General features: G+C 42.3%; 1 protein-coding gene across 1 annotated transcript; it reads left to right on the top strand.

Moving 5' to 3' along the window:
• Positions 1-7,984: 7,984 nt before the first annotated feature.
• LOC103655822 (uncharacterized) lies at positions 7,985-10,564 on the top strand. Its single transcript, XM_008682513.3, has 3 exons — positions 7,985-8,075; positions 9,578-9,894; positions 10,093-10,564. The coding sequence occupies exons 1-3, from the start codon at positions 8,064-8,066 to the stop codon at positions 10,562-10,564; spliced, it is 801 nt and encodes a 266-aa protein (XP_008680735.2). The 5' UTR covers positions 7,985-8,063.
• The last annotated feature ends 1,715 nt before the right edge of the window (positions 10,565-12,279 follow it).

The following is a 12,279-nucleotide window of genomic DNA, read 5'->3' on the forward strand; positions in this document are numbered from 1 at the left end:
CAGTCCCTGTGCCGAGAGCTCTCGTAGGCACTCGGCAAAGGAGACTTCTTTGCCGAGTGTCTAGTGGACTGACACTCGGCAAAGAGTCCTCCAGTGGGCCCCTTTGCCAGTCCCTTTGCCGAGTGCCTTGACCACAACACTCGGCAAAGATGGCTTTACCGGTTCCCAGGTTTTCTTCTTTGCCGAGTGCCATGGTCAGCACTCGGCAAAGATGACTTTACCGGTTCCCAGGTTTCCTTCTTTGTCGAGTGTCGTGGTCATAGCACTCGGCAAAGCTACCCTTTGCCGAGTGTTACACTCGGCAAAGTGACCAGGAAGTTCCTTTTTATTTGTTTTTGCTGTTCCATCCAAACAAATAAAAGATATATATCATTCACATCACATTATATATCAATCGCATCACAGAATCAACACATTTATCATCAACACCATATATATCACAAATATCACCACATAAATCAGGTTTCATAGCACATAAGTCTCACTAAGTATCTCACAAGACCAAGTATAACTAACATCACCAACACTCACAAATATAAGTCTGGATCATCACAAAACAGATCATCAACGAGGTGGGCATCTGGACTGGTTCGGCGAAGGGCTGGACGAAGCGTGAGGGTTGTTCGACGCCGCCGATTTACCCTGCACAGAGAAGAGATTGCATGTGTGAGAACATATGAATATATATCATGCAGTACTAAAATTTTGATACTCATAGGAGTAGTGAACTCAGTAGGGTCAGCTGTAGGGAACAACGGAGGTGGTGGAGCATGACCCTGTGCGGCGCCAAGGCTCTGCATGTACGCGAACATCTCCGCCATCCTCTTCTCCAGCTCCTCACGTTGCCTCCTCTCATCATCTAGCTGAGTCTGTAATATTTTGCCCTAATGTTACGATAATGCAAAAAGAAGATATATAATAATCAATGAACGATAAATAGATAAGGAATAACCTGGAGTTGCTAGATACGATGCTGTGAGCTGTCCTGCCGAGGTCGTATGGCTGGGCTCGCGCTCGTGCTCCTTGCTCGCACCTGAGAGAGAGTGGGAGTGGAGGATGAGTCGATTGCCCCGTCGGCAATCCAGTACCGCCCATGCCTCTTGCCTCCTCCGACCCTCATGAGGACATCTCCGTCGATGTCCTCGGTCCTCGGATCGTAATCTGGCCCATGGACCTCCTTGGCCATGGTGGTGTACTCACTGAGGCGGCTGTGGACGGCGGGGTTGGTGTGCGCCTCGGGCCCGTCATCCGGGTTGTAGGTGACGTCGGACGTCGCCTTCCCCTTGTGGGCCATAGCATATGTCGAGAACGTGGAGCAAGGCGCGCCACCATGTGCCGCCGACTGCGAGAAAACCAACGAGATGGTTAGAAACCATGTCTAATCGAAAGTTATATACCTAAATAAAAAAGAGCGCGTACCCATGCTTCCGCGTATTTGCCCAGGTTGCGGCTACCTTGATGGTGGGAGGGACCTTGCATCATCAAACGTCGTTCCTGGCTAGCGTTGTGTGCCTCATCCCACTCAGCCGAGCACCACCTCTGCACCATCTGCTCCCAGCACTCAGGATGCGCGGCGCACCAATGAGGAATCATCTAAAAAAATACAAGTACACGGCATATCAGAAGATAAAATTAAGCATATTTAGTACCAATAATAAAGTTTTGTATTTACCTGCAAGTACTGGTCCGGAGTCAACGACATGGTTCATGCGTCCTTCTTGCTCACCTTCTCCCCAAGGACGGAGCCGTGGTAAGTGACGATGGCCTGGATGCGTGCCTCGTAGTGCATGTCCACGACGAGCTTCTTACAGCTCGTGGTAGCCACCACATCCACCCTGGCCTCGTATCCAGCCTCGCACCTTTTCCTGTTGGCACATTTGCTGCACGAACAAGGGACTAGACTAGCTCCTTTAGCAGCTTCGCCAAATGCGTTCCACGAAAGCATCGGTCTTCCTAATCCATTCAGGGGTGACATCATTACGTCGAACGCGGCCCGTGTACATCCACTCACGGTCCTCCATCCTCTAACATATATAACCGAGTATAGTTTAATATAGACATGTAATGCATGTACACTACGTTCCTACCTTCTAATAGGTGAGGATAGGTCCTAATCCCACACGTGGTTGCGTAGATGGAGTTAGTTTCCATGCTCTACTCCGATCCGAGATAGAATTTCGGCAGCACCTCCCCGCTGTTCTCTGGATACACGTCCTGGCAGGGAGAGTGTACTGTCCGGAGAACAACAGGGAGGTGACGCCGAAACTCTGTCTCGGACCGGAGTAGAGCATGGAAACTAACACCATCTACGCAACCGCGGGATGTCCAAAAAACGTGGACAATTCGAAACTGATACATTTGTAGATATGCAAAGATCTGCATATCTACACTGTATCTCTTTCGAACGGGAGGCGCCTAACTGGGTTACGTGATCTACGACCATGATGCGGAAATTGAGGTTATACCTAGGGTGACGGTGGAATTAGGCTAGCGGGGCTGTGGCGGGTTGGTGCAGTGGCGACGCGACGCGGTGCAGGCAGACCCGCAGTGGCTAGGAAGACAAGTATCTTCTCTGTAAAAATAAACAAGCATGTCAAAAAAATCGGCAGCACTTCCCCTGTACGGGGAGGTTTCCAAAACCTGCAAATAGATCTAACAGCACGATGGCTGACACACACATATACAAACGACACGATGAATGCAAGTCACATCTAAGTGGCATCCATATCCACCATCACACATATTTCAACGGCATCCATATCCACCATCACATTATGCCAAATTAACACAAATAGTATAAACTCTCTAAACACACATACTAAACTAATTAAACTCACTAAAGTCACTATATTCACTAAAAACATATAGTATAAACTCACTAAACACACTAAATCCACTAAATAAACTCAATAAATACATACTAAACTAATTAAACTCACGAAAATCACTAAATCCACTAAACACATATACTATAAACTCAATAAATACATACTAAACTAATTAAACTTATTATACTCACTAAATTCGTCGGAGAGGGACCGGGGTAGAAGACGGGACGGTGTTGGGTCGGCGATGGCGGTGGCGCGACGGCGGTGGGCGCGGCCGGCGGCGCGACGGCGGTGCTCGCCGCGGGTGCGGGAGGCTGGTGGCGCGACGACGGTGGCGGGGCGCGGCGGTGGTCGCCACGGGCGCGAGCGGGTGGCGGTGCGACGACGGCGAGCGAGCGAGCGAGTGAGTGAGAGTGAGAGAGAGATAGTGAGTGAGGGCGCCGTAACAGCTATTAAAACGTTCTTTGCCGAGTGCCCGCGATCCGGCACTCGGCAAAGATTTTTTTAAAATTTAAAAATAAACTTTGCCGAGTGCCGGAACTCGGGCACTCGGCAAAGACACCTTTGCCGAGTGCTAGCTGTAGAGCACTCGGCAAAGATGTGTTCTACAGACTTTGCCGAGTGCCAACGGACAAGCACTCGGCAAAGCCGCCTTTGCCGAGTGCTAACTGGACAGCACTCGGCAAAGCCGCCTTTGCCGAGTGCTAACTGGACAGCACTCGGCAAAGTATATTTTATTTTTTTTTATTTTTGGCAACCAAACTTTTTGTGGTGTGTTCCTACACTATGTAGACCTACAAGTACCATTTTGGTACAATTATAAAAGCGTTTTTTATAACTATTAGATTTAGTTCGTTTATTTGAATTTCTTCGGAAAATTCATATTTGAACTGCAGGTCACTCGAAACTTGGGAAACCGTGCATGCAAAAATGATACCCGTCCTATTTAGCACAAGTTACGACCGATTCCAGGAGCGGACCGGAAACTTCGAGCAACATGCTCACTAAACATGGCCGTGAACTTGTCATCCACATGTTTAAAAATTGTATAAAACACAAAAAAAGTCAGAAATCATGAAACTTGTCCACGTGTCATGATATCATATGTACAGGTTGTGATAAAAAATTGAGAATGTTTGGACAAAGTTGTGAGACACTATGTGTAGAAACCTAAGAGAACTACACATGAAATCATAGAGTTTCAATGTGGATCTCTTAGGTTTGTAAACATAGCACGTCATAGTTTTCTCGAATTTTTTTCAATTTTTTATCACAGCCTGTACATATGATATCATGACACGTGGACAAGTTTCATGATTTTCTGACTTTGTTTGTGTTTTATACATTTTTTAAACATGTGGATGGCAAGTTGACGGCCATGTTTAGTGAGCATGTTGCTCGAAGTTTCCGGTCCGCTCCTGGAATCGGACGTAACTTATGCTAAGTAACATGAATATCATTTTTGCATACACGGTTTTCCAAGTTTCGAGTGACCTGCAGTTCAAATCTGAATTTTCCAAAGAAATTCAAATAAATGAACTAAATCTACTAACGATTGAAAACTCTGTTATAATTGTCCACAAATGATAAATATAGGTCTACATAGTGTAGGAACATACCACAAAAAGTTTGGAAGACAAAATAAAAAAATAAAAATATACTTTGCCGAGTGTCTAGAGAAGACACTCGGCAAAGCGTCCTTGCCGAGTGCCCAATATGTGGCACTCGGCAAAGACTGACGGCCGTCAGCTGTACACGACCGCTAACGGCCCTTTGCCGAGAGCCGTCTTTGCCGAGTGTTTGACTCTCGGCAAAGCAGTCTTTGCCGAGTGCTGGGCTGTGCCGAGTGTCCCGCACTCAGTAAATAAGATCTTTACCGAGCGTAGGACTTTGCCGAGTGCGGCGCTCGGCAAAGTCGGCTTTGCCGAGTGCCCGATAAAAAGCACTCGGCAAAGCCGCCGGCACTCGGCAAAGAGCCGAATTCCGGTAGTGTGCAGTAGCCATGACCTAATTTTGGTTGCTATTTGGGGCTTTAGTCTATGACAAAGAAGAATCGTTTCCTTTACAAACATTTTTTTGCACATTGTTGTCATGAGCGGTATGTTTTCGAAGATCCATCCATTTCTGCATTTTCATACGCACCAAATCATGATAATGATAGTCTTCATCCTCCAAGTTTTCGTTAGCTGTGCACGCACATGTTGTACAGCTAGACATTGATTGGAGGTACGTGGTGGTATAACCTATAACCCCTATCAGATGCCAACTTCTTTTTGCGTAACTGCACTTTGGGAAGAGGTGTGAGAGAGTTTCTTCTTTTTGGAGTATGCAATTTTCGCACGTGTATGGATCGAGTTTCATGTTCCTTCTTTTGAGCATAGATTTTGTGTTTAATCTGTTTTTCATGAACAACCAGAGTAATACTTTATGTTTTTGGTTGACATTTTGTTTTCCATAGCCAAGCATAAGCAGGGTGAACTGCCTCATCCCCATCCATTTGTTTATAAAATTTTTACGCCGAGTATTGATCTATCCCCCAAGAGTACACCCATTTGTCATGATGACCAGATATTTATTGTCTTTGTAAGGACTCAATCAGGATTTGATATTGCTCATATGTTGTTTCTGACATTGGAGTGTGGAACATATTCTAGTTCTAGGGATACTCCATATCATTTGCTTGTCTCATTGTAATGTCCTTGTTCATGACAAAAGAAAAAAGTTCAGGGAAGGCAACTTCAGGTACTCTGTTGTCCCACTGATCTAACCATAATTGTGTAGTTCTGCCATCTTCAATTATCACTCTTGAGAATCCCTTATAAGTGTTCATTGTCTTTAGTACATGTCTCCACCAGAAGGATCCCACCTTCATCGAAAAAGGTATCGCTCCATCCCATTAATGACTCTTCCAGACAATGTTTACCCATGGTATATTGATTCTGTTGAAAACTTATGCAAGTTTTTCATAAGCAGAGCTTCATTTTGGGCAGCGAGGTTGAGGACACCTAGTCCCCCTTGATTCTTTGGTTTGCATGTTAGTTTCCATGCTGCTTGTAGTGGTTTTTTGCATTTATGTCTGCTCCTCTCCATAAGCATACTTATCAACCTGCTTTATGACTGAGCTGGGAATCTTCAGAGTGCGCATATAATGATGAGAATAATGTATTAACCATTTGTAATCTTCCTGCCAACAACAAGAATTGGGAAGTTGATGATAATCTCCTTTCAATCTTCTGAACAAGGGGCAAGAGAGACTCTAGCTTCGGCTTGGTTAACCCCATAGGCAGACCCAAATAAGGGAATGGATAGGATCTTATCTTGCATTGGAAGGTGTTGGCAAGGATTTCCATCTTTGCCTCAGGGACATTTATACAATAAATATTACAGCCCGTTTGGTTCCCTAGAATTGGTCCAAATTGAATCAAATTCCATGTCTCGGCCTGTTTGGATCCCCTTAGAATTGAATTGGCCATTTCAGCCCATTTCCCGTCCCTGGAAATTTGGCCTTGACTCATTTCAGACCATCACCCATCGGAAAGCGTCAGAAAGTGGCTAGGGTTAGCCGCCCCGCTCCCTGCTCGCGGCATCGCTCTACATAGGGACCGAAGAAGGTAGAGAGAGAAACTTGAAGGGGAGAGGAAGGAGATACAGGTACACTCCTCCTAATCCCTCTAATAATGAGTCCTCGATTAGTCAGTTCTGTTCTTGAGTTCACTGTCGCTTCAGATTGGATGGCTCCTCTGCTCTCCGCTGCCAGAGTGGCATCGTGCTCGCTCTGCTGGGTTGCCAATTTACCATGCCTTAGCGGCTTAGCCTATAGCCTTGCACTGCAGTTTGATTCGGTTCATCTTTTTCTTCAATCTTGTCACTCACAAGGCTTCCCCCTCTGGTTTTCTTGATTTTCCGCTTGGAAATTTGCCATGCCTTAGCCTTGCACTGCGGTTTGATTTGGTTTTCTTGGCCATGCTTGCTTCGATAAGCTTTGGCTTTAGGCTTCAGCCTAGCTCGCATTGCACGATGTGTTGTTCCTAGAATCCAGCGCAAGTTCTGTGAGCTGACCACTATTTCGTGGGTTGCCTGGGGTGGCGCGTTGATGTTTTTGGCAGTTGGGGTGGATGGGAATCTGCAATCCTTTTCTATTATATCTAGGATTAGATGACTTGAATATAAGTTTGTGTAGATTGTGTTGATTTCTTAATTCAATTATAGATGTGTGATAAGAGTCATCTTGAGGGTATGAATATGCATGTGAGAACTTCAGGGGAGTGTCGAGTCAGGTTTCTGAGTGCGTAATAAACTTCTTGAAGCATCTTTCCTATGAGGACTACTCGGACCTGACACACAAAATTAGTGATATACAATGTTGATCCACTCTTGGTATAAAACAAAGATTTTCTAGAGTATTTTCCACTGTCCAAACATCTGAGATGGAAAAAACTGGCCGATGATGTTAATGAGATAATCCACTGAAAGCAGATACCACTTAGCACTGCAATAGATGTAAAGCTGTAACTAATAAAGTAGGGTCGCAATCCAATACGCATATGCTTGTCCTTTAGCTTGTTATTGTCAACTCAGCTAATTCAACGCTGACTACTTACCACAAAGGTTCATGTTCATTTAGGTGTCAGTTCATCTGATTTCTCAGAAGCAAAATGTTGTTTGGAGCTCAGTGACACCATTTTGTAATGCATGTGCCTTTTACGGGAAATGGAGGATCATTATGTCCATCCCAAGTCTAAGTCTAACCATGTAAGTGTTGGTCTACTGTTGTTTCTCTGCAATTCATGTGCAATTTGAATAATTGTCAATGCATCAGGATGGTCTAGTGTTGTTTCTCTGCATGACATAGGTCAGTTTTGTATTTTCATCAGATTTTCCCCTAATCCTTCAAGACCCAGATGTAACTATCTGACTTGTGGCGATTCATTGTGTAGGCATCTGATTGATGTACAGTTTATCATATTCAACCTGTTGAGTTTCAGTTTTTCCCCCGCATATAAGCTTTCTTTGTCTTCAGGACTTGTTGGATTTTTTTACTTGTCTGATGTTCTAATATTTTCTTTTTCTTCTTCTTTTGTGTGTTAAGTATATAATGTTTCCAACAAAGTTTTTTTGCAGTCTCGTCTAACTACCTCCAACAAATCATTTGCAGGAGTGTTAAAACAGCTCATTGTTTTGGGATTTGTCGCCTCAAGTTTCATGTAGCTACCTCGAACAAATCCTTCAATCTCCATGGCTACATCGGTACTTCTCCTATTCCACCTTGTGCTCCTACTAGTAGTGTTTTTATTCTTGAGTAGAGCATTTTGCTTTCAGCTAGCATGTCTAATTGCATATAAATTACTTGTTCTAGATATCAACTCAATATACTAATGAGGAGGAAATTAAAAGGAAGAGAAAGAAGCGAAAGAGAGTTGTTGTATTAGCTGTGTCTATTATGGCTATTATTGCAAACCGGTATCAACGGAGGATACCTAGACATATCGTAGATGCTAACGAAGTTCAAGAGAGAAATGTCGAGTCCAGAAAACAAATGCTACGTAATATGTACCAGGGTTCAAATGTCTATTGCTATGACAGTTTGCGCCTAACTAAGAGATCTTTTAGTGACTTGAGTGCCATCTTACGAGAAAATAGTGGCCTACAGGATACCCTAAATGTGTCGGTAGAAGAAAAGCTTGCAATTTTTCTGCTTATAGTAGGTCATAACACCAAAATGAGGTTGATCCGTAGCACTTATGGGTGGTCCCTTGAACCAATCAGTCAACACTTCAACAAAGTGCTTAGAGGGATTCTATTTTTAAGTCATGAGTTCATCAAGCTTCCTAATCCAGAAACCACTCTACCTGAGGATCCAAAGTGGAAATGGTTTGAGGATTGTCTAGGTGCACTAGATGGCACACATATCGATGTGAATGTTCCATTGACTGACCAAGGTAGGTATAGAAATAGGAAGCAACGAATCACCACTAATGTATTAGGGGTTTGTGATTGACAAATGAAGTTTTTGTATGTCTTGGCTGGATGGGAAGGGTCGGCTTCGGATTCATGCATACTACGTGATGCCATGTCACGGGAGGACTCATTTGTTGTTCCTAGTGGTAAATACTATCTAGTGGATACTGGATATACAAATGGTCTGGGATTTCTTGCCCCGTACCGATCTACACGGTACCACTTGAATGAATGGGCTATTGAAGGCAACAATCCATCTACTGCGAGAGAGTTATTCAACCTACGCCATGCAACAACTAGGAATGTGATAGAGAGAACTTTTGGGCTATTGAAGATGAGATAGGCAATCTTGAGGACTAGCTCATATTTTGATTTAGAAAACCAGGTATAACATAGTAGGTATTCAATTAAAATTCAATCGTTAGTTTTAAAATTGTGTATTGACTTAGCCATATTATTCTATGCAGATTAGGATCATCCATGCTTGTTACATATTGCATAATTTTTTAAGGGATAGACAAAGAGATATGGACGATATTCTAATACATGAAGTTGATAGTCTCATCTCTGCTGCTCCTACTGAAAATCAAGGAGAAATGAGTCTGATTACGCATGTTCAATCAACTAATGAGTGGGGTAATTTTAGAGACACCAAAGCTAGTGAAATGTTTGTTGATTACCAAGCGAGGCGTGGTCAAAGCTCATAGTTGTATGCTTCTGTTTTCTATGTCTTCGTCTTTTCTGAATTTTTGTGTTTGTGTTTTTTTATATGTGTGGTTCTTTGATTGTAGGACAAGAAAACAAGGGGCTATGTTCCTTGGAATGATGAGATGGATAAGGTACTCCTTGATACATTTGTGGACTATTACAATAAAGGTGATAGATGTCAGAATGGGTGGAAGTCTCATGTATACACAGCTGCTGTGAAGAATGTTTGTGAGAAGTGCAATGCCACCATTACAAAGGAAAATATTAGCTCTCGCAGCAAGACCTTTGATAAGCACTACAATATCATTAATGGTTTGTTGTCCACTAGTGGTTTTGGATGGGATTGGGAGAAGAACAAGCTCAAAGTTGATAGTGACACTGTATGGGATGAGTACGTTGAGGTAAGAAAATTTTTGTAGTTGAATTTTTTCAGTTCAATTTTTGTAGTTTAAATTTTGCACTACAAAATCTTTAGTTTTTGCAGTTCAATTTTTGTAGTTCAGTTTTTTGCAATTCAGTTTATTCCATTTTTTGTAGTTTAGTTTATGTTTCAATTCCAAGTTTATTTGTTGATGTATCTTTGTAACATTTTTTTGCTAAGGAATAAGGAAGCAAAAGGATATAGACATAAGGTTGTGAAGTTTTGGGATCTACTCAGCCTAGTGTACAATAAAGACCAAGCAAATAGAGAGGGTGCTAAAACAGCAGCTGGAAGTTCAAAGGAAATGGCAAAAGAGAATGATACCGGAGGCAAGGATGCTCCATATTCTGTATCTTCCTCAAGTAGTTTAAAAAGACAAAGATCAGATGATTCATTTAACTCTATGTGGTGTGATAAGTTTGACATGCTTACATCTGCATTGAAAGATGACGGTCCAAAGCTACCCTCTTCCGCCGAAGTTCTCGCCGCATTACAAGAGGTTGAGGGACTTGATGAAGACACAGAACTTGAGCTTTATGACATCCTCACCTCTAATGCACGCAAGTTTGAGTCGATGATGGCACTCCCAATGGAAAGGAGGAAGAGGTGGCTTATGATGCAGCTAAGGAAGTGTAGATCTCTGTGTTGAACTGATTGTGTGAACTTGTCTTTGTGAAACTTTTGTGTGCGAACTTGATGGCTATGTGAAACTTTTGTGTGCGAACTTGATGGCTTTATGAAACTGCTATGTGAAGATTTGATGTCTTTGTAGAACTTTTATGTGCGAACTTGATGACTTTGTGAAACTGTTATGTGTGACTTGCCTTTGTGGAACTGTTATTTGTGAACTTAATAGTTTCTGATAGTTGTAAATTGTTTATGCTCATTTTTAAGCAGATGCAAAGTCAAGAGATCCTTGTTTGTATTAAAATTCAAATTCCGTGTGCAAAGTATCCAAACAACATCTAGAATTTAATTCTAGGAATTCAATTGCTTGTACAACCAAACAAAAATAATGGAATTGAATCACTTTCTAGTCGATTGAATTATATATAATTATTTCTTGGAATTTATTTCTTGGAAAAGGTTTCATTTCTAAGCATCCAAAAGGGCTGTTAGATTTATGATAATTAACTTTGCGGCCAGATGAATGTACACAGCTCATCTCATCCGCCTGGCTTTTTTTCTGTGGCACCAGGACACACGTGTACGACGTGTTTGGTTAGGGGATTGGCTCCATCCAGAACCAGCTGATCCGGAATGGATTCATTCCTCATAGGATTGGATGTTTCTTTCTTTATGTTTGGTTAGAGAAATGAGGTCAATCCATTTTTTATTTGTTTTGAGGAAGCAAGTCATCAAGCGACGCTTAATCTGCTTTCACTCACCACACCAAAAAGGTTGCATTTTTATCCAACATACATAAAAACTGAAAGTTATAACATAGATAAAACTGAAAATTGAAACTTGTATCTTCACGAGTACTTATCCAGTATACAATTTCATCCAGCATTATCCAACATACATTAAAAACTGAGAATTTATCCAACATACATATTCAACATTATCCAGCATACAAATAAAATTGAGAAGTTATCCAGCATACATATCAATGTTCAAAGACAAGTTTCAGAGACTCCATCCATCATAGAAATAACTAAAAAGTTTCAGATACAAGTTTTAGGCTAATCTGCTTTTTTGATGCATCAATCAGAAAGATGAGTCTTGATGTACCTAGACACCCATACCATTTGATCATCTAGTCCCATCTCTAGAAAGGCATAAGCAAGGGCTAGATTCTCACACAAGTAGCCATAGTAGTGTGCTATATGTTCTCTTTCAAAGACAGGAATCTGTTTCATCATAGTCCATACGTTGGGTGGGATTATCGGACGTGGTTGTGGTGCTGACTGCTTGATTGCATCTGAAAGAGTCTTAAAAGCTTCAATGACAATGCATATCAATGCGATCTCATGAATCATCACAGCACTGCAAATTCTCTACCAGATAAAATTCCAGTTGATCACCATTTTTTGATTTTATCTCTACTAAGCAAACAGATAAGACAAATTCTATACACATTACACAAGCAGAAACATAAACTTCATGATCAGAGAAAGAAACATCGTCATGGACTGTCATTACCAGAGCAAGTGATGAGAAACCGAAGTGATCCACCCTTTTGCCTGTCAACAAGTAATATGCAAATAGTCCCACTAGCAGGAGTGACCCAGCTTGGGCTGGAGCAGTGTGGCCCAGCAGGTTGAATGAGTTCAGAGAGTACTTGCGTTGGAGAAAATGGACATACTGCAGAAGGAGCACAAATAAAAATGAGTAAGCTATGCTGCTTTTACTGGCTACATG

Source organism: Zea mays, chromosome 4 (assembly GCF_902167145.1).
Source record: "Zea mays cultivar B73 chromosome 4, Zm-B73-REFERENCE-NAM-5.0, whole genome shotgun sequence".
NCBI lineage: Eukaryota > Viridiplantae > Streptophyta > Magnoliopsida > Poales > Poaceae > Zea > Zea mays.